This window comes from Sphaerodactylus townsendi, linkage group LG10, assembly GCF_021028975.2.
Source record: "Sphaerodactylus townsendi isolate TG3544 linkage group LG10, MPM_Stown_v2.3, whole genome shotgun sequence".
Taxonomy (NCBI): Eukaryota; Metazoa; Chordata; class Lepidosauria; order Squamata; family Sphaerodactylidae; genus Sphaerodactylus; species Sphaerodactylus townsendi.
The window spans coordinates 59,792,117-59,815,145 of NC_059434.1; the positions used below are offsets into that span (position 1 = coordinate 59,792,117).

Consider the following 23,029-nt stretch of genomic DNA (forward strand, 5'->3'; position numbering starts at 1 on the left):
CTGCAGTATATAAATAGGAGTTATGCAGTTAGAATATAGGGATCCTGCAGACAGCAGTGGAAAGCTAGAGTTACTGATGCATTTTTCTTACATTATTTTTCCTTGCTTAAGTTTATTTTGTAAAACTGAAATTTGTTCCATTCACTTTTGGTCTTTTGTGAGGGAAAAATCCCTCTCTCTTGCATCCTCTACCACAATAATCTCGCTCAGCTTGTACAACATCTTGTACAGTTCCAAGGCCCGACCAGGATGAGGTCATACTCTTCCACATAGAACAACCTCTCCTCACCTACGTTCACCAGAACTAAAAGTTACCAAATTCATAATGGTTATATTACCATCTGTTATACATTTATACAAATAAATATGTGGCTTGTGGTTCTGGACCTACAAAATGCAGATTTTCACATTTTCATTGATCCCCACTATTTTGTGGATCCATAGCTGTTTGACCTGTAAAAACCTAACGCCGCCTGGCTGTCCTTTCCAAGGCATCAATCCTTGCTATCAATTTACTGACTGCAGGGCCATATTAACCCATGACCGGGCCCCTAGGCTTTCTGGTACCCCGGGCCCCCTCTGGCACTTCAGTCTTTCACACTGCTACAGCTGAAAGCCTTACCCTGGTATGGTAAGTACTAGAGCACAGTATATAGCCCTATATAGCTTCTGAGAGTCTCCTGAAGAATTTTACTAATAATTTTACTCTCTCATACATGATAGTTATGACTAGAGTAGACTGTATTGCTCATGGAGGTGTAATAAGTGGCATGATGTACCAACCCTGAAGTTAGTGCACTATTGGACTGCTGTCTCCCTAGAGGGCCCTGCCAATCATGTCTCTGTAATTTCTAAGAAATGAAAATACCAATTCTCAATGCTTCATTAATATCTTCAGGTGAATATGCTTCTACACACTTGCTTCAAAGCTATCAGAAAAATACAAGAGGCTATCACTGATGTTCCAAAGGTAATAATATGCTTAGATGCCATGTTAGCAACACATAACTGAAAATGCCAAAATAGTTTCCATTTACTTCATGAAATAAGGCTTTTGATTCTTTCCAAATTTCACAGAGTGTACTACTTAGCAATCCAAATTAGACACACAACTGCATTTGCAAAAGAAGGGCGGGACAGGGAGAGGGCAAAATCCCCATGCAACACTACCATCTGGTGGTAATTCAGAACAAAAACTACAGCCAAATCTCTTGCTTCAGCTACCCTATCTTCATTTGTTTCTAAGTTATTTGATGTGACATGGCAGTTATACTTGCCACTGTTTAACTACAGGCCTTTATTTTCTGAAAGGGAAAGGGGCTGCTTCTTTATCCAAGTAGTCTTTGGCACATTTGCAACTGATTTGCACCCATCCAGCAGTTAATTAAGTTTACAACACATCCCATTAAGCTTAAGACTAATTCCATACCCCATATTGACTGCACAAGCTACAAAGCAGTGGTCAAGTAGGGATTCATCACCTCTTCTAACAGAGATCTTTTAGATGACAGATTCTCTTACTTTTTCTGTTACAGTTTAAGTGCCAGGGAAACTGAAATTTGGGAAATCTCAATTAGGTACCTGGGTGAAGCCATCACATTGGAAATTCCCAGGAATTGAGAGGAAGGGAATCACTGCCAGGGAAGCAGCAAAAATGCCATCTCCCCCAGCTCAGTAGCATATCCTCCTTAGAAGAGTATACATGTGCTGAATTTTTTTTAATTCTGGGGGGGCAAAGAAAACTGATGTGTACAATAGCCTCGCAAAATCTTTCAAAATCATCCGAGATGGCTAGGTTTTACAAGACAGAAGCAGCAGACTCTTGCAAGAACAGGGTACTCTGAATCTAGCCACAGAATCTATCCCATGCAATTTAAAACTACTGTATGATAGATAGCTGCCACCCTGTCGTTTACTTATTTAACGGAACGACTGTAAACTGGATTTCGCTCATCATTATTATTATCTCGACTGGTCTGATTCACAAAACCAGCATCCCCCTTCTTGTATCCCTATATAAGCACAGAGTCATCCCTCCGTCCCAACCAACTTCCTTTCCTCTCCCTCCCGACAGAGCAAAGGCGAAAGATTTCCACATGCGCAGTAAAAAGAAAAAGGTGGGCGGGGAAACGTTCAGTCCGCAGAACCGAGTGACGCGACTTTCCCTTTCTGCGTCTGCGCGCTAGAGCCTACAGTCGTCCTGTGCGCCATGCTATATCACGTGCGCGTGGCGGAGGCGGGGTCAAGTTTTGAACCAGGTGGCGGGAACGTCCCTGGTCTACTTTTTTCAAAAAAGGGCCTTCCGCGGCCGCTCTCTGCTTCCCTTCCTTTTTAAGCGGCTCGGTTCCTCGTGTTCCTGATGGCGAAGCAAAAGAGCCGAGAGCAGGGCATCACTTTGCGGGGCAGCGCGGAGATTGTCGCTGAGTTTTTCTGTGAGTAGCGGGGGAGGAGGTATAGAAATCCACTTAGTCAGGGGTGGGGGTAATAGGAATCCACTTTCTCTGAGGGAGCAAGCGGGAGTACGGCTGTTGTGTGCTGAGGGATCTGAGATACGAAGGCGTCCAAGACGAGGGCTTCATGGCGCAAACAGCCGAAGGGCCTCCGGCATCAAGTATTGGTACGCTTCTGCGTCCTGCCTCGTAATAAAATGAGAAACGCCGTTTGAGCATGCGCGGGGAAGTTATTCCCGCGGTGTCACCAGCGGCTTGCTATCTAAGGTTCAGGAAGGGAGGCCTTCTTGTTTAGGAGCAGTCTATCTGGTGTTTTGTCGTCTAGTAGCGAGTAAATAAGTCAGGAGGCAGATGGCAACAAAAAGGCTAACGGAATGTATTCAAGAAAGCTGTAGGCAATTGGTAGAACCTAAAAGGAATCATAGAGTTGGAAAAGTCCCCAAGGGCCGCCTGCCATGCACACATTAGCCTTTATTGGCATAATCAGAAAGCAAAATGGATAAATCGGATACATAAAAAAAGAAAGGCCCCAAAAGGACCATACCAGATACATACTATTAAATACTCTCAGCTATCTCCATGCTGAGATGGCCTGACAGATGGCCATCCAGCCTCTGTTTAAAAACCTCCAAAGAAGGAGACTCCACCATTATGGGGCAGTAAATTCCACTGTCCAGCAGCCCTAACAGAAAGTTCTTCCTAATCTCTTTTCCTACACCTTGAATCCATTACTCCGTGTCCTAGTTTCTGAGGCAGCAGAAAACAAGCTTGCTCCGTCTTCAACATGAATCAAGCACTGATACTTACATTTTTAACATGTGAACAAGTTCCTCATAATATTTTTCTTCACTTCAGCATATGGCATCAACAGTATCTTATACCAACGTGGGATCTATCCTGCTGAAACGTTTACGCATGTTCAGAAATATGGACTTACTATGCTTGTAACCGCAGACTCTGAACTTAAAAACTATCTGAACAATGTAGTAGGACAGCTTAAAGGTACTTTGATTTAAATTATGTTTAATTTGTGGGTTGCAAGCTGGGGGGGGGGGGGGGAAGAGAGAAACTGATTGCCAAAATTTGTATGAGATAGATACAGCACTTGCTTGCTAACCATGACCGCAGGTCTGGGACACATGTGCTTGGACATGAAACCTTTCTTGCTATAATACAGGGCCTGACCACATGTAAAAGTCAGTTGAAATGTTGATTCAAGAGCACAATTTTTAGATGGTGCAAAGATTCTTAAAATCCTGGCTTGTGACATCCAGAAAACTATTTTTACTTCTTTTCAGAGTGGCTTGCCGAGTGTTCAGTTCAGCGGCTTGTTGTGGTGGTCTCCAGTAAGGAAACCAGTGAAGTTCTTGAAAGGTGGCAATTTGACATTGAATGTGACAAAGCTGTGAAGGATGAAAAGTAAGTGTGTTCACAGTTGTTATTTGAAACGTGGGGGGAAAATAGACATTTATCTGGCTGCTTCTTCAGATCTCCATCTCCAGTGACTCAAGCTGAATGTGGAAAAAACATAATTATTGAATAAGGCCTTCACTTGACAAATATTGCCTGGTTTGTGCATTAAATGTACTTTTTATTTTGTAATTTATAGTCTGCCAGGGGTGTGTGACAAAAATGTATAAAAACATTTTTGCAATAGTTTAAATAAGTTAATGTTCCCCTCTTAAAGTTCAATTGATTAAAGAAGCATGGCACCATAAAACAGCTGAAGATTCTGTTCCTTGGTTTCTGTCACTCATGTTTCAACAAATGCTGGAACTAACAGCACACCTTCTCCAATGATCTTGATGTATAGGAAGGTACACTGGATAAGATATCTTCCAGAAGCCACCAGTTAGGCACCTAACATGTATGGTTGTTCTTTGTCCAATAGAATTTGCTTGTCAAAATTTGGCTGCATGCCTCTAGTTCAGGCATTTTCAACCTTTCTGACTCTATGGGTAGCTGGGAAGTTCTGCAACTGAGTGGTGGCTACCACAGAAGGCAGGCAGACACACACAGGAAGCCCAAATGCAGGGGACAAGAGGAGTAACCTGATCTTGCCACATGGATCCATACAACAGTCACCTTCAGTTTCGACTACTGCAGTTTGCTCTATTCAGGGCTATCCTTGGGGCTTGCTCCAGAAGCTCTAGCTGGTCCAGAATGCAGCAGCGAGGGTCCTTATGGGAACCCTGTGGTGGGCACACATCCAATCAGTGTTCCACTAGGTACACTGGCTCCAGTTGGAGTACCAAATCAGATTCAAGGTTCTTGTACTAATGTACAAAGTCTTAAACGGTCTGGGACCCGTGTACTTATGAGAGCATCTTTCCTGGTACATTTTCTGCAAACAGTAATCTACTGGCGGTCCCTGGCCCAAGGAAGTTCAGCTAGTGTCAACCAGGAGCAGGGCTTTTTGCCTGGTCCCCAGTCTAATGGAATGCTGTGTCCAATGAGACCAGGGCTCTGTAAGGCATTATGCAATTTTGCAGGGCCTGCAAGACATAGCTGTTCCACCAGGTATATGGTTGAGGCAGCTACATTACCATCTGGCTTCTCCCTTTCCCTTTCCCCCTTTTTTCCATTGAGCCCAACGCAACCCTCAATGGCTTTGGGTACTGTTTTATTGCCATCTTGGAAAAGATTAAAATGTAGTTTATTGCAGTGTTTAAATGTTTTTTATGAAATGTTGTAAACCTCCCTGAGCCCGAAAGGGGAGCAATGGCATACTAAATCTAATAAAATAAAATTTAAAAGATACACTGGGAAACAGGGGAGAGAGAATAAAACCATTGTGGTGACCACTGCTGCTGAAATATTTTACTTTGCACAGCCAATCAGAAGCCCTGCTGGGAGGAAAACCCACCTCCAAAGTCAAGCCCACTTTCTAAAAACACTAAGCAGCCTCTGGCACTCCATTCTCTCAGAGTGAACACTGAAATTCATGGAAAAGTCTGCCTGTCTAATAAGTACAGTGATGGTTCGGTTTGCAGCACTGAGCTTTGTACAGAGTTGGAGCCATGTGTCTTCTAGTGTTCTTTTAACATTCTGAGTTTCATATTTTGTTCATATCCTCCGACCCACACGAACACACAGCTTCATTCCAGCTTTGAAAAGCTCATCTTTGTGTGGCATGCATAATTATTAACATCTGGCACATATTTTGTAAAGCAACACCCCATGAAAAGAAGCTAATACCAGAACTTTGGCCTTATTACTCAGCAGGAGGAAAAGCAAGAAGTCACATGGCAGCTTGAAGATTGTTGCTTCATGTGCTTTCATAAACCTGCGAGCACTTCATCAGATGCAGTAGATAATACAGAGATAAAGGGGAAATCCATTTATCTTGTCCAACTTTATTGACAACTTTGCATTGTTACTTTAGTGAACCAAGACAGAAATCTGAAAAGGCTATTCAGGATGAAATTAAATCTGTTATCAGACAAATAACAGCTACAGTGACATTTCTTCCTTTGTTAGAAACTACTTGTAAGTATTTTCTTATTTCATTCTACTGATATATCAGATGTCTTTGGGGGCTTGTTCAACGCTATAAAGCAAGGAAAATAAATATTGTGGTTTTGGTATCTTTTCACATGCTTGCAAGTACTTACAATACTTAAAATCTTGCTGTTTTAAAGGAGTCTCTCAACAAACTCTTTTGAAAAAGTGAACTATTGGCCTGCATTGGAACCCCTATTGTTTAACTTGTTCATAGATTCTGAGCAGTGAGATGTGAACCGTGAGGTATTCAAGTCTGAAACTAACACCATGTTATTCTGGAAAAATAAATCCAAGCACGCTTCAGATAAGATCTCAAACGGTTTGGCAAGTGGGTTAACAACAGTACGCCCAGTACTGCCACTGAATTCCTATAAGCACTTGGATTACCATTTAAAACATTGAATGAAAGGGGGTTACTGAACTCTGACATGCTTAGTTGTATTGTATTGCTGTCATTACATAACACCAAGTCCAAATTGAGGAAATGCATATGGGAACAAAAAATGAAATCTAAATTTCAAGTAGATCAATGAGATTATGAACAATATGCTAAAAAAACCAAAATGGGAATGATAAAACATGCTTCAGCCATTGTTAAGGCCAATCATCTGCATCCTCTTTAGAATATGGTGCATATCTGGTGCTGAGTGGGGTTAGTATAAATTTATACTAGGCTTCCGAAAAGCAGGGAAATGTAGCAGTCTCTAAGGGGTCAATCTGCATAGAGTTCTGTACAATTTTACATACTCATGGCAAAACCAGTGCAAGTTGCACATAGTAGATCAGGGATCGCCAACCTTTTTGAGCTTGTGAACCTTTTTTGGATTTCTGACAGGCTGGTGGGTGCAGTGACAAAATGGCTGCCATAGGAGGCAGTCACCCACAGAGGAAGAACAAGTGCAGGGGAAAAGGTAATCAAAGAATACAGTGGGAAGAAAGAGAATGAAACCAGCACTGGTGGCAGGTGCCAATGAAACAATGTTATGTTAATCTTCACTGCCAATCAGATCTTCAGTGGTGTATCAGAAACGCTGCTGAGTAAGAATCCCATTCACTGTCTAAAAACATTTGATTGGCTCAGATAAAGATGCTGACAGACACCATGTTGGGGTCTCTTGCAGTAAATCATCATCTTATGGATGCAGTAATAGTAGAAAACTTGTTTTCCCTACAGGTGCATTTGATTTGCTAATTTACACAGACAAAGACTTGGAAGTTCCAGAAAAATGGGAGGAGTCAGGCCCACAGTTCATTGCTAATTCAGAAGAAGTCCGCCTTCGTTCTTTCACAACTACTATTCACAAAGTCAGCAGTATGGTGGCCTACAAAAAGGAGTCCTTCACTTAATTGGGCAAATGCTGCCATTGTATATAAGCTGTATTTCTGTAAACTGTCATAGCCAGTTGTAATCAAATTCTGAACTGCTCCCGGAGATCAGTTGTAGTCCAGTTTGAATAATGGAAGCAGCAAAGAAGCACTTTGTTGATGTCTGCATTTGGTAACTGGGTTTTCTACCTTGAACCTTGTTTATGGGAAAATGTCATAGCTGTATTGGCTAACCATTCTGGGGTCTGTTTTATCATTGTGGTATTTTGCCAATATAACACTGCATAATAATTGAGGGGGGGAGAGTTATGGGGATTAGGGTGTCTATTGTTTCCTAAACAGCCTAGGATTTAATATGTCAGTCAAAACTATTTAATGTTTGCATTTTGTACAATAAAGTCTTTAAAATTATGAATACCATACATGATAGTTTTCAACTTAGCTTTATCTTAACCACTGAAGCAGGGAGATTTTATTGTACTAATCAAAACACCCACGAATCTTGTGTGGCATAACTAAGCTGATGGTTTACTTCTGAGCCAGTCTCTCATACAAAACATGACCCTCTTCCTTGTGGGAACCAGGCCCGAGTCTTGCTTCTTCCTGTGGGCCTTGCTTTACAAACTCTTACAGAATCTCACCTGAATAAGGCAACAAAATTGTTTTACATTTGGAGATAGTCTGTCTACAGGTTACTTGCTCAACAGTGTGATTCCATACGCTGTAGACATTTTCAGTTCTAGGTCTTGGGCTACATCATATGGGGAGAGTTGTATTTGGGCTGTACTGTAAGATGTCTCCTGTCTTGAAGTGCCTTTGTTTTAAGGAACAGCAAACAGACCTGGTCACTTTGTTCAAAAGGAAAAAGGCTGTGCCATACCAACTCCTGCCTAAAATATTACCTGTATGACAAATGACAGCAGAGGCCCTGTCCTTCTCACCTGTGTTAATGAGACAAATATTTCTCTATTGTGGCACCCCAGTCTTGAAATGACATACCTCTGTTCACTGGAGCATATGCTGTGCCTTCAGGAACCAATTAAAATTTACTTATTTTCTTATGCTCTGTATGACCATTTCCTACTGATTGTACTATTACTCTTCCTAGACAAATGCTGGTTTCAGAGATTTTATGTTCTGTCTCTTTAAGTATTGGTGCTTGATACTTTTTTAATTTGATGGGCTTATTTCCCCATTTTATCTATTTTTAATCTTTCTGTTCTGTTAACCTATAAGGGTGTGGGATATAAATATGAAGCTGGATCTGATAAAATAAATCATTCAGGAAAAAATCTTGCACAAAACTGGTATTGGATAAGACTACTGATTAAATAAGAATGAAAAGTAGGCATTTAAACACAGGAGGAGGAAAAAAGCACCGAAGGACGTCAGGGATGTTTTGAACCTAGTGCTATTTAAAGTTCATTAATGATCAGGTAGCCAAACTGGTAGAGGATACCAGTTTATGAAAATCTATTAAGAATGTAAAGAGTTCCAAAACGATTGATCTTTTCCCTTCATATATTCCAACAAGAAGTTAATGGCATTTTTTTTCTACAGTGGATGTAGGAATGAATCCACTAAAATATTCCCTAAGTTGCAGTCCTTGCCCTCTCCACCAGATGGCTTATTTCTGCACAACTGAGGGGAAAAACATACTGCCTATTTCTATATTTAGTTTTGAACACTCAAGTTATCCAACTGTATTTCTATTTGATACAATTATTCTAGTAGTTTCATAACTGAGGTCAGGAAGACATTAAGTACTGGATGTGGTTAGTTTCCATCCCAACCTAAAAAGTGTTGACACAGCAGAAGTCCTGGCTAACATATAACCCTTACATGTTTCACAGCTGTCTAGGGAAATAGCTGTACTTGAACTTGACATCTGTATTTCAGACTATGGCTTTTGGAACATGCACGCTACATTGACTAAGAAATTAGCAGCTGTCCTTAATAAAATGAAAAACATGGTGTGCAGAGACGACGTTAAGAACATAAGTTAAATGTATTGTCGAAGGCTTTCACGTCCGGAATCACTAGGATGCTGTGTGGTTTCCGGGCTGTATGGCCGTGTTCTAGTAGCATTCTCTCCTGACGTTTCGCCTGCATCTGTGGCTGGCATCTTCAGGGGATCTGATAGTTGGAAAGGAAAGCAAGTGGAGTATATATACCTGTGAATAAAGGTCAATAGGTGAGGGTATCTGAATAGGAGTGGCCTGTGAGTAACATGGAGATAGCAAGGTCAATAGGTGAGGCATCTGAATAGAAGTAGTCTGGCTTTTGTTCCCTTTGATTGTCTATAGTCATCCTGTGTCTGTGTGGAGCTGATTAGTCACTGTCTTGACAGAGTGGTCCAGACACAGGATTTCTGGACCATTCTGACAACCACTACGTCAGGCTACAGAGAAGCCATTGAAATCCACAAGCACATGGACAATTTCAACAGAAAGGAAGAAACCTTGAAAATGAACAGAATTTGGCTGCCAGTTTTGAAAAACACTAGAGCAGGGGTAGGGAACCTGCGGCTCTCCAGATGTTCAGGAACTACAATTCCCATCAGCCTCTGTCAGCATGGCCAATTGGCCATGCTGGTAGGGGCTGATGGGAATTGTAGTTCCTGAACATCTGGAGAGCCGCAGGTTCCCTACCCCTGCACTAGAGTCAAGACAGTAACTAATCAGCTCCACACAGATACAGGATGACTATAGACAATCAAAGGGGACAAAGGCCAGACTACTTCTATTCAGATGCCTCAACTATTGACCTTGCTATCTCCATTGTTACTCACATGCTACACTTCATTGTTACTCACTTGCCAGGCCACTCCTATTCAGATGCCCTCACCTATTGACCTTTACTCACAGGTATATTTCCTTTCCAACTATCAGATCCTCTGAAGATGCCAGCCACAGATGCAGGCGAAACATCAGGAGAGAATGCTGCTAGAACACGGCCATACAGCCCGGGAACCACGCAGCACCCTAACACAAGTTAAGCTGTTTTGTGACAGCCCATACATTAACTCAGGAAAGAATGGAAACCAATAGTGATTAGTGTCAACATCCAATGACCTATTTGTTGTACAATTACTTGCTGAAATGCACATTCAAACATTTGAATGAAGTTTAACTGGACAATAAAGGATAGAATGCATCATCAAAGCTTATTGTTGTTTTATTTATTAGGATATTTACACCACCTCCCCCACATTTCTCTTGGCTCAAGGTGAACTAGTTTCCTTTTCCCAACAGTACCCACCTCCAAGTTATAAACAACCCATTTAAACCAGTTCTCTCAGAAGTATGTTCCATTGCCTTTGGTTTTCCACCAACATTTCAAAAGTATGAAAAGCATAGATTTATTATATAAGAAAGCACAAATTAAATGCTTTTCCTAAATCAAGTTCCCATGTTTGTAATGCGTATGAAAATTAACAAACTTCTTCTTAACGCAAAATATTTAAACTTAAAAGATTTCAGAGTCTTTGCATACCAAAGTAACTCAAGAAATGGAATGAGCCTGGCTATTACTTTAAGAAAATGAGATGGCCAAAGAGTCTAAAGGAGAAGGCAAGGCCAACCACCGACTGGGAGAAAAGAGACGGGACAAGGGTGAAAATTTTATTGTGCTCATTATTGAGCACATTAACAATATTTCCTTATTAATTTCAAGGAATAGTCTTAACTTAGTCTTAACTTAGATGCCAAGCATTTCCACAACAGGAGTGAAAAATTTTATTCTGAAAATGTTCTCAAAAACTATTATTAGGGTGACAAAGCTTCCACGTAACAGATAGATGTTACCAAGGGGAAAAGGCAGGCAGGCCTTGCAACTGAAGCTGCTCCTGTCTGAGCCCTTTTCTTCAGTAGCCGCCATTCCAATTTAATGCACAGGACAACTTTCAAGTCACAGCTTGGGTATCTTCCAATTTAATTAAGATGTTTAGCTGCTCTTTCACTTGCATTCACATCTTGCATAGCCTCAGATGAAATATCATGAAGAACAGTTCCAAAAATCTTTGACGGACATCATTTGTACATCATAGAGTACAAATCTTGCAGGATGTTCCCCAGTGTCCATAAAAAAAGTTTCTGAAACGGGAAAAAATATATAGAGTCAAATCTGGCACCTTGTGAAAAAACTCACTGGAAAAACTGGTGGCAAATTGTATTATACAGATTTTAAAGGCAAGCAATTAACTGTATTGAAAGAAACTGCATGGAATACTTTTCTTGCAACTGAAACAGCTTCTCCTATACTGCATTCTGCAGCAGAAGTGAAGCAGTATGTTTCTCAGATATCTTTCCCAACCTTGTTTGTTAGGTTCCTTTCAATAACCAGGAATGAATCTTCAGCATAACTTTACACTAAACAATTACTTCTCTTCATCATGTAAATCCTAGGATTTATCTTGATGACAATACTTCCTACGATTTGTATTCTTGAGTATTCCTTCAGTGCGCCACTTTTCCTTCAGAAGAAACATAAGAACATAAGAACAAGCCAGCTGGATCAGACCAAAGTCCATCTAGTCCAGCTCTCTGCTACTCGCAGTGGCCCACCAGGTGCTTTTGGGAGCGCACATGTAGGATGTGAACACAATGGCCTTCTGCGGCTGTTGCTCCCGAGCACCTGGTCTGTTAAGGCATTTGCAATCTCAGATCAAGGAGGATCAAGATTGGTAGCCATAAATCAACTTCTCCTCCATAAATCTGTCCAAGCCCCTTTTAAAGCTATCCAGGTTAGTGGCCATCACCACCTCTTGTGGCAGCATATTCCAAACACCAATCACACGTTGCGTGAAGAAGTGTTTCCTTTTATTAGTCCTAATTCTTCCCCCCAGCATTTTCAATGAATGCCCCCTGGTTCTAGTATTGTGAGAAAGAGAGAAAAATTTCTCTCTGTCAACATTTTCTACCCCATGCATAATTTTGTAGACTTCAATCATATCCCCCCTCAGCTGCCTCCTCTCCAAACTAAAGAGTCCCAAATGCTGCAGCCTCTCCTCATAGGGAAGGTGCTCCAGTCCCTCAATCATCCTTGTTGCCCTTGGAATTAATCATAAAAGCAGGAACCTTTTCATTGTTACAAGAAACCTTTATCTCACATGATCTTAATAAAATAATGTACAAACTAGTTTAAGGGACAAGAAAATGTAACAAGAAAACACCCCCCCCCCCCAAAAAAAATCCTAAACTGGCACTACAGTACTCACTTGGGTCTAGTTCAACAGTCGTATGAGCTGGTTGATCCCATCGCCTCGAAATCCAGGATCACCAATTTCCTTGCGGAACCCCAATCTGTTACGAGAAGCGTAACGAGCCACTGATAGGTAGAACGGCCACAAAAATTGATTGATTTCATTAAAATGTTTCCCAGCTGAGTAAATTTCGTGGATAAGATCTTCTAGACAAATGATACCATACTGTCCTAAAGAGAAATTTAAAAAGTTAGAAGCTCAAGTGTCAATACATAATATAATCATATGCCATTGCAATTCTGCTACATCACCATGAGGAAGGGAAGGCAGCGTGTTATAGTCCAGGTGTGGCCAACCTATGGCACGCCAGATGTTCATGGACTACAATTCCCATCAGCCCCTGCCAGCATGGCCAACTGGCCATCCGTGTTATAGTCTAAGCTCGTCATAAGCTTAGTAGGGTCAATACTTGGGAGACCGCTAAGGAAGACTGCAAAGGAAGGCAATGGAAAACTATCTGCTTCTCGAAATCCCCTTGTGTGTCTTGCCAAAAGTCAGTTGAGACTTGATGATGCTTACACACACACACACCACCACAAACTACAAGCTATCTCAAAATCAGTCTCCCCCAACCCATTTAACCAATGCCCTCTTACCCAGATGCTGTTCAATCAGAACATTGTCTGTAAGAGCAAGCTTTTTCTTATTGATTTTGGCATGGCCTCGTTTCAGTATCAGCTCTCGAATAGATTTCAGGTTGGGGTATCTGCATAAATACAAAATTGGGTGATTCTGCTGCTAGAGAAAAAAAACACAGCAAGAATCTCAAGCAATGGCATGTTATTTAGACCTACCACACTAGAATTACTCACACACTGACTCAGGCAGCATTGATTTGCCCATCTTCAGTACAGGCCTCCCTCCATATTTCCCAGCTGTATAAATGTACTATTGGGAAAGTACTATTAGTAATTATCTCCATAAGATGATTAAACTAGAAAGCAGATATTCCTGAGGCTCACATTTTCGTCTTTCTGAACAACTACCTTACCTTTCCCCTTGTCTTAGCTTGATATAAACTTCTAAGGGTCTACAGTGCCAACAAAAAAGTGTACTGGACCATCTTGTACCATAAGCATACGGCTTTTTCAGTGACACTGTCCTCTATTATGCAAAATGGGAGGACGATTACTGGGCAAGGAAGAAAGCTAATTACTGGGAAAGGGAAACTTACAGATTAATGTAGTATAGTGGTAAGGACCGACTCTCTATCTAAAAACATGCATAGCCAACATTCTCTGCAAACTGCAGGGAATTCAGGAAAAGGCCCAGGTTTCATTCTACTTTGAGTTACAATTTTTCACAAGGCTGCTCCTGCTTTCTGCAAAAGTTCAGGTTACTACAGAGTAACAGCCATTCAGATCAGTTAAATCTTACACATATGTTGAGTAATTAGCTGATGCTGAAAATGTAAAAGTAAGCAAAGGCATATCAGAGGCATGATTACTTTCTAATACCATTCCAATTTAGAACTTACATATGCAGCCTTTAAAATGATCTATTTCAAAGATAGCTTGTGCATGCACTCCACCAGAAATTCTACAATCCTTGCCTATCTGAAAACTCTTTGACACAGAACATGTAAATGTGCAACAGCCACTTACTGAATGTGATATAAATCATCTCTCATTTGTACAGTACAGATTTAAAATGTAAGCAAAAAAACAAAACAGCTATGTTAAAACAACAGGAAGCACAGACTCTAGAGGAAGGGCAGGGTTGATCCAGCCTTTCACATGAGCGAGATGAAAAGTTTATACCGCAAGACTATTCACAAGATTACATATTGAATTATTGTAGTTTACAACAGGCACCACCCACTGCACCGCTTGCTAACCTGCAAGGTTTGGCTAGACTTCAAATCGGGCTAATTTAGCCTCTTTTTGGCCCTAACATTTCCAAGGGCAAAAACAACAACACAAAGCCAGCTACTGATTTTTCAGAAGCTCCACTAATAAGAGATATATTTTCACATCTAATTAGTGCTCTTTGAAGTAATCATATTTCCTAGGCCTCCTTTGTATATCTTCAAACTTCTTTGTAGATCTTCATACAACTCCACCACCACTCATTCAACAGCAAAGGCATACGAACCCCCATGCCACATAAGGCTCCACTATCCGTAGCATTTTCAGTGATACTGGCGACAGCTTGACAAATGTGCCACTGTAAATCTTGCTCAACCGCAGCCTCTGTATGACACGCAGAACCTGATGACTCACCCCTTTAATGCTGAATCAGAGGAAAAAAATAAACATCAGTTTTTAAATCGTCCACCTTGGAGACACGATGCTATATACCACTGCTTAATTACTCTGCTTAATGCTAAAGGGGTCCTTTCAGAACCAACCCATAGGTTAGAAAATACATTCAGTATATATAACTCTGGTATACTATCTCAAGACTGGTTGTGGTGGGTTTTCCAGGTTATGTGGCTGTGGTCTGGTGGATCTCGTTCCTAACGTTTCACCTGCATCAGTGGCTGGCATCTTCAGAGATGTATCACAGAGGGAAGTCTGTTACTGTGTCCAGTCTGCAGGTGAAATGTTAGGAACAAGATCCACTAGACCACGGCCACAGCCCAGAAAACCCACCACAACCAGTTGAATCTGGCCGTGAAAGCCTCTGACAATATCTCAAGACTGTTTAAAGGTTAGGCTTTCCATTTTTAATTAGCGCACCATTCAGTAAGGTCTTTAGTCCTTCCAAAATTTATCCCTACCATCAACACCTATCGCCAAAAGGCTGATTAATTCAAGTCTTCATGTTTTCCATACAGTCAGCAATATTCATAAGCAAACACAAAGGGGGAAAGCCAGGGGAAAAAACCAGCAGCTTATTGATAATGAGCAGCCCCTTACTCAGCAATCCGTACAGCGAATGTCAGCTTGTGTCCCTTGGGCACTTGCAACAGTCTAGGCCTGTGTTCCATGCGCTTCAGGCGTACGTTGTCTCTGAGTTTCCGATGAGAGTCATGAACAAACTCCTCAAGACGTTTGAACTTGATCTGTTTTCCTTTCTGATGCTAAAATCAGAAAATTTAAGAAGGTGAAGTGTTATTTTAGTATACTGGTGCACATTAGATAATTACCGAGTGCTTGAATGGAAAAGCTTGTACTAAACATCTGCTTAGCATGAATAAAGTGAGAAGCAATATATAGAATTCAGAAGTGACACAATCCCAGCTCAATGGGTTTACGATCAACATCACATTGAATGAACAAGGTAGTGATCAGTAATCTGACTGCAAATGGGGAGGGGGGGTGTTCAGATAAATGCTGTGCCACAAGGTAAAATGTCAATTTGTTTTTTTTTAATTAACAAAGAACTCATAAATTCCTTGAAAATTTTTAGTCAAATGCATCAGCCTTTTACATCCTGAATACTCAGACTTAAAAGTCAAGGGCTCCTTTAAGTCACATTAAAGAAATTTAGTCTTTGGAACTATCACATGGGATGAGGGAAAAATGTTTTTTTTTAATGAATTCTAGCGATCTATGGATGGCCTCATATTCACTCCTCAATAGCTACTACTGACACTTGCTCCCAGCTGAGGTTACTTGCTTCTGTAGGTTTAGGCCCGCAGGGGTCGGCAACCTGCGGCTCTCCGGATGTTCATGGACTACAAATCCCCAATTGGCCATACTGGCAAGGGCTGATGGGATTTGTAGTCCATGAACATCTGGACAGCCACAGGTTGCAGACCCCTGGTAGGGTGAGGCATGAAAGGGAAGCTACCTGACAAACGAGACACCAGCACTGAAGAAGAAGGAATACTGGAAAGAAGCATTTCTAGTGTTGATTCCATCCAGTACGTGGCTACAGAAACCTGTCACAACTGCAAGTCAAACAACACACACGATTTGGGTTTACCAAGATCAAGTTTTCTAAAAACATCAAGCTGAATATTTAAATATTTACTGCACACTTAATATGAATCTCAATTATTCTGTATGTTTTACTCTTACAGCAAACAAAATAGTACACATTTTATTTAGAAAGTATCTCAATAACAACCAGAACCAGGTTGAAACCACTTTCTTGCCAACCAATCTATTCTGTTTCATTGCCAGAATCCCCACTCTGCCATGGGAGATTGCTGGATGACCATGGGCTTGTCACACTCTGCCAAACCTATCTCATAGGTTGTTGTGAGGATATCATAGAGGAGTGGACAACTGTGTACAACACTCTGGGTTACCACTGGGGGAAAGGCAGAGTGTAACTCAAGTTAATTCAAATACAGGTAATAAAATGGAGAAAAAAGGGATGGGAGAAAATGTCCTAAATAAATATCACATCAAGACTATTCATACAGGCTTTTCAAAAAAGTGGCTACAAGGGTAACATCTGACAGATACAGTAAACAAAAGGCTGTTCCAAATTTAAGCACTACTTGGTGAACAGCAGAAAAAAGAGAAGAGCCAGCAATTATTCAATTACAAAACAGCACAAGGGGCCTTGCCCCACACTCTTGTTCCCCTACCTTTCTCTTATCCAGCAAAGCCTGCTTTGCCTGGGTAGCTTTGATTGCCAGATAGGCCTTTCTTTTCTTAAGCAGGTTTTCCGGGACCAACCGTATTTTTCTTTCAGGTCTAAAAACAAGCAGCAAGATTATCATACACACAGAGCCACTTTTACTAACAAGCAACTAAAAGCATACAAAAAGAAAAAAGCAGAAATAAACAGAAACGCATTTAATAGGAACTATGTATACTGCTTGCACGCACTTCTTTTTACAACAATGCTAAACCTGTCAAAATGCAGTTAAATGGACTTTTGGCCAAACCAGTAACCAGCATTCCCCCCCATCCCAGGGGTGTGGGACGGGGAGTTTGTCATACTTTGAAATACCCTCACTTTGGCCGCTTCCTCACATGCAGAATAATGCCCTTTCAATTCACTTTCACAGTTGTTTCCAATTGAATTTTGTTATTCCGCACAGTAAAATCTAGCTGCAAAATGCATTCAAAGTGCATTATTATGCATGTGCGGAAGGGGCTTTTGTTACCACTTAAACCGACTCGATTCTCCTGTACTATCAACACCCACGTCAGTCCAGGGCTCCCTCTGAGGGCTGCCCCCTTCCACCCCCAGCAGTCCCAACGCCCTTCAAATTATAGAGTTTCGTTCACCCCAAATATACTCCGTTCTTCTTTCACCGAAAAGCCACGGCGGACCCATACAAAGTCCTCCTCTCCCTCTGACCGCCCCGGGGCTCCACAAGCCTCTCAGAAGCCCCGCCAAACCCTCCCTCGCTGTGGATGGCAGCGGATTCCCCCAGGTCCTTCTCGCTACAAAAAAAACTCACTCGGGTTCCGCCATCTTTCCTTTCCTCCAAGTTCCAGCACCGAACTGCAGACAAGAGCAAAGCGGAAGGAGCGGTCTTTCTTCCCCGACGCGCGTGCTTACGTCGTTGTGTTGATATCCGGCTGAGGCTGTTCTAGCGTTCCGTGACGTCTCTATGGTTATTAGGAAAACTCGGATTATGTTTTAAAGGTCTATCAGTAAGGCTGAGGTTAGACGCCTGAGTTTCTGCCATATACATTTTTTGCTTTCACAAGTGCAATTTCTAAAACCTTCTGCTTTCACAAGTGCATTTTCTAAAACCATACTTAATGTGCCTGGTTGGAGGGAAAACCCTGTCATTTACTCGGAAGCAAGTCTCACAGAGTCTCAAATCTCATTCCCAGGTTTTTTGCCGTGATGCTGTTCAGAAAGCCCCCCTTTTAAAGGATTTTAGCTTCATTCTACTATGCGGTTTGATTTTGTTTTTGGAGCCCAACAACTCTGGGAGATATTCTGGGAACTCTGTGTATGCTTTCTTGAGTGGTATGTGTAGAACACGGGAGCGCCCTGGAAATCATTCCACACAAGGATTCAAATATGTGTTGTTCACACAACGTTTAAATACTGTTGTTACAATTTTTGCTAAACCAGAGCACCCCCTTGTTCCATATAAGGTTTGCCTTTAGTGTTGCCATTACCTAACTGGTTAATTGCAGAAGTACAGCATGAAAATTTTAGCTGCCTGATGCAAGAAGGAAATAAACATTTTTCTGCCTAGCGATTAGGATCAAGCAATGGCCCATTTCTTGTCTTGCCCCTCCAAAGGATGTTACTATGGAAAGGTGCTTGGCAACACAGCTGCACAATGACTGATATTCAGAGGCCATACAGTTTGGGATGAGTACTGAAAAAATCTAGAAAAATGTATTTCTTAAGTATCATTAAAGTTTATTGCTGGGTAACAAACAGTCACATAGATGTATTGTCGAAGGCTTTCACAGACGGATTCAACTGGTTGTGGTGGGTTTTACGGGCTGTGTGCAGAGGTGGGATCCAGCAGGTTCTCACAGGTTCCAGAGAGTAGGTTACTAATTATTTGTGTGTGCTGAGAGGGGGTTACTAATTGGTGATTTTGCCACGTGATTTTTGCCTAAGTTATGCCCCTCCTCTCAGCAGTAGTGCGCAGAACTTGAAGCAGTCTAGCAGGAGGTGCACCAGCGTGCGTGACAGCCTGCACCTGCATGCATTCATTTCCCGCCCAAGGACCGGTGCAGCGGCTGCGTCCTGGCCACAGCCCCGCCCAGGAATGCCCTGCTCCAGAATGCCCGGCCATGCCCCCATCGTGCCCCGCCCTGCCCCATTGGCGCTACGCCACAGTTTGAATCCCACCACCATGGGAACCTGTTACTAAAATTTTTGGATTCCACCACTGGCTGTGTGGCCATGGTCTGGTTGATCTTGTTCCTAACAGACTTCACTCTGTGGTACATCTGAAGATGCCAGCCACAGATGCAGGCAAAACATTAGGAACAAGATCCACCAGACCACAGCCACACAGCCTGGAAAACCCACCACAACCAGTTGAATCCGTCACATCCAGTCACATAGATAATCACTAATTAGCACAACCAGTCACGAATATTCACATAGATATAACCACACATTACTAAATATTCTATTTCATTCAGATGTAAATTTAATAAATCATACTAAAGTTTTGGAGCACTTCAATTTCAGAACCCTTCATTAAAACAAACACAGAAGGTATGATTCTGCTTCTCAAAGATTTAACCTATATGTACCATACGTTAGGGCCACAAATTTTACAGTGTAGTTTTATGTATATTACTCAGAAATAAGTCCCACTGAATTTAAGAGGAATTGGAACTAAACAGAGCAATTTTATGTATGTTTACTCAGTAGTCTATTCTGTTTTGTTCAAGCATTTTATTTCCAAATAAGTATGTATAGGATTTCACCCTTAGTTGGTTAATCATTAATTTATCAACTAAATTGGTTAATCAAGCTGAAACTAAATCTAGATAAAACAGATCAAGTAGAGAATAGGAACTCAATCTATGCTAGGCAGGCTTACATCTATTATCATTTGGTATTAAAACATCTTAAATACCAATTAAAATTTTCAAGTCTAAATGAGAGCTAAAATCTTAGTTCAACATTATACACATGACCCCAATTGTCTCTCATTAGTCAAGTCTTTGGTTTATATAGTACAAAAAAACTCCAACCACTTTCTTACATACTCTGGACTGTCAAGTACCAAGGCCTTCAGCTTTGCCATTGATTAATATACTATTAGTTTGTTCATCCATTCTGTAAGGTCTGGGTGATGATCTGCTTTCCATCTTGTGTTGTAGCACACTATTTAAAAATGTTTCATAAGCGTCAGCTGGTCTGGAAGACAATTAGTAAGTTACTACCAGGCCAACTGCAGTAAGCACATCATGCTTATTACATTTCCTGGCAGTTTGCTTGTAGGCATCATGCAAAGTTCAGATGATAGTTTAAACCGCAAGCCTGTTTAGGGATGGTTATCTAGCATGTCACCCCTACCCCAAATGATCTGGCTCGTTCTTTAAGGTTGGCCAAGGATGCTTTACTGAAACAGTCCCTGCTCAGGAAATTCCATAAATGGAAATTCCCACAAAAGCTTTCTCAGCTGCTGCCCCCCCCCTCCACTTCTGCAACGCAAGTGGTTTCTTTGCTGGAATCCCTCCAGCAGCAGCTGAAAACTTTTTTGTTGTTCCAGAAGGCTTTTTGTAGTTAATTTGTTCCCCAGTGCTTTGAAATACGTTTTTAGATAACAACCTTTGGGCTCTGTTTTTTGTTCTCCTGGGGAAACTGGTTTGGCTGCTGTGTGAAACAGGATGCTGGAGTAGATGGACCACTGTTCTGATCCAGCAGGGTTCTTTTGATGTTTTGTGAACTGTTTTATGTTGAATTGTTGTGGTATTTACAAAAAATTGTACTTTGAGTATTTATCTTAAATAGAAAAACTGGGTATAAACTCTAAATTAAAGTATAAGGGATTTACAGCGCAAACTGATTTACACCCCTCTAAGTTCTATGACTCCACTGGGCTTAGAATGGTGTGACTTTTCTTAGGATTTCCTTGTTAATGGCTGATTACCAGGGCTAAGATTTAATTTTAATATGTGCTACATAAATGCTAAGCATGTGAGCAAATTCTACACCTTCCCATTTTTTCTGACTGTTATAAAATTAAAATGACTTTTCCTTTTACAAAATTAGCAAACATTTTGCATTTTAGAAAGAAACTGTGACATTTTCTTGTAGCAGTAAGAACTAAAGGCATTATATGTTCATATTTTTGAATTTGTTCATTTTTGCCATTATCACTCAGGTTTAAGTGCAATAGGGAATATTCTGAATTTTGAGTACCCAAATTGAAAAGAAAGAAAGAAAATAAAGTCGGTGTGTTATAATGAAAAATAAAGTCAATTGGCCATGCTGGTGGAACCCCCATGCTCAGAATGGGTTGACCCAGAAAGGGGTGGAGACTCAAAGCAGCAGAAGGCTGCAGAGCTCATGTAGTTTGGAGGAGACAAGGCTACCAGACTCAGACCTTGCTTGGTATAAGCCCTTAACACATTGTTAAGGTAACTGCAATGTTGTTGGGAACTAGTGGGAAGGTAGTTATTTTTGCTATGTTGTAAATGTTGGAGTTTATTGTTTCAGGGTTTTTTATGTTTGTAATGGGTGAGAGTTCTCCTGGAAACCTTCATCATGTTGAATCCTGTTCACCAAGCCCTTGGAGTCTTCAGGAGCCAACCCACTTGCAAAGAAGAAATGGACTTGGCAGTATCAGTAGACTGTAAATATAAGGACTTGAAAATGCAACCTGAACAGGACCTTGAAGTGTGATGTTAAATGTTAAGAAAGTAAACCATTTTGTTTTTAAAATTTGTTGTTGCAAACTCACTCCAAGTTCTGCCCCACAGAACCCACAGATAGAGGTTACACTGGCAGAGGCTGATGGGAATTGTAGTCCATGAACATCTGGAGTGCCATAGGTTTGCCACCACTGGTATAGGTAATACTTTAATATAAATGATATATAAAATATAAATGATACAATAAAATATGTACTTTAATAATTTGGTATATTTTCTATTAGCATTCTATTAGCATTTCTATTAGCATTAGCATTTACAAACACTGAACAAGCTCTCTGCATGCTAGGTAATTGTTGCGAAAGATCAATGGTTTTCAGTGGGTCTTTGCACAAACAGAAGTGTTAGTGGAAGAATGCTCCATGGCAAAATGTTCTACGGTAGAGATTCTAAACTTGTGTATGCTACGCATGTTTCAGTTTTATTTGTAGAATTGTTATCGCTTCTATATCAGCTGAAGGCACATTATTGTCATAGTTACAGTGAATCTAAGCAGACAATGGTTCGTTGTAATAATATGGCTTTGCCTGTCGTGCAGAAGTCAGACAAAGAGGGTGCTGTTGCCTTTTGCATTGGCATAGACCTCCACTTGCACAATGTCCATGTGGGAATATTGCAGAGGGGTGGCTGTGTTAGAGTGAACTAAAATAAGAGTCCAGTGGTGTTTTAAAACTTACAATATTTTTTCTATGCAAGCTCACTTCCTTACCTGAAGATGTGAGCAGTGACTCACAAAACCCAAATAAATACTGTAATTCTTTAAATTTAAAGTGTAAGAATAGAAAAGGCCACAACATGTGTTAGGTCAATATCTCACTCTGCAAGCTGTAAATTAAAGCTGGCTGCTATTCTTAAATTGTTCTCTGCAATGCTTCCTTTCCCAGTAAAATTTGAAGACCATACTTGTGATTATGTTAGTGATTATGTTATGTGAGATTAAATGCTTTTTGTTCAAGGATAGTGAATTTCACAGGTCACAACCCAGTATAAAGAACACATTCATTGATTGATTGATTGATTGATTGATTGATTGATTGGTTTTATATACCACCCTACACCTAGTATTTGAATGTGATTTTTGTTAATTCTGCATAGGCAAAGGATTCCCATTTCCCATTGAGATTCCCATTTCAGGATAATTCAGGAATTATAGATCCACAATTTTGCAGTCACTGGTAGGCCTCTACCATTTAATCTTCTTACCATTTTACTGTAAGAGCAACAATGACTTCTGACTATATAGTCCTTTTTATTCATTAAAT

At 40.9% G+C, this 23,029-nt stretch overlaps 2 protein-coding genes across 2 annotated transcripts; one reads left to right on the plus strand and one right to left on the minus strand.

Annotated features, from left to right (window-relative positions):
- Nucleotides 1-2,206: 2,206 nt before the first annotated feature.
- MAD2L1 (mitotic arrest deficient 2 like 1) lies at nucleotides 2,207-7,691 on the plus strand. The gene is made up of 5 exons (XM_048509516.1): nucleotides 2,207-2,432; nucleotides 3,306-3,452; nucleotides 3,749-3,869; nucleotides 5,836-5,939; nucleotides 7,129-7,691. Exons 1-5 carry the CDS (start codon nucleotides 2,360-2,362, stop codon nucleotides 7,299-7,301), a joined length of 618 nt encoding a protein of 205 aa, XP_048365473.1. The 5' UTR covers nucleotides 2,207-2,359; the 3' UTR covers nucleotides 7,302-7,691.
- A 2,750-nt stretch (nucleotides 7,692-10,441) lies between these two features.
- RPL7L1 (ribosomal protein L7 like 1) lies at nucleotides 10,442-17,942 on the minus strand. Its single transcript, XM_048509514.1, has 7 exons — nucleotides 17,855-17,942; nucleotides 17,030-17,138; nucleotides 15,405-15,568; nucleotides 14,638-14,775; nucleotides 13,140-13,249; nucleotides 12,499-12,713; nucleotides 10,442-11,374 (listed from the first exon to the last, which is right to left on the minus strand). The coding sequence occupies exons 1-6, from the start codon at nucleotides 17,866-17,868 to the stop codon at nucleotides 12,505-12,507; spliced, it is 744 nt and encodes a 247-aa protein (XP_048365471.1). The 5' UTR covers nucleotides 17,869-17,942; the 3' UTR covers nucleotides 10,442-11,374; nucleotides 12,499-12,504.
- Between the last annotated feature and the right edge of the window lie 5,087 nt (nucleotides 17,943-23,029).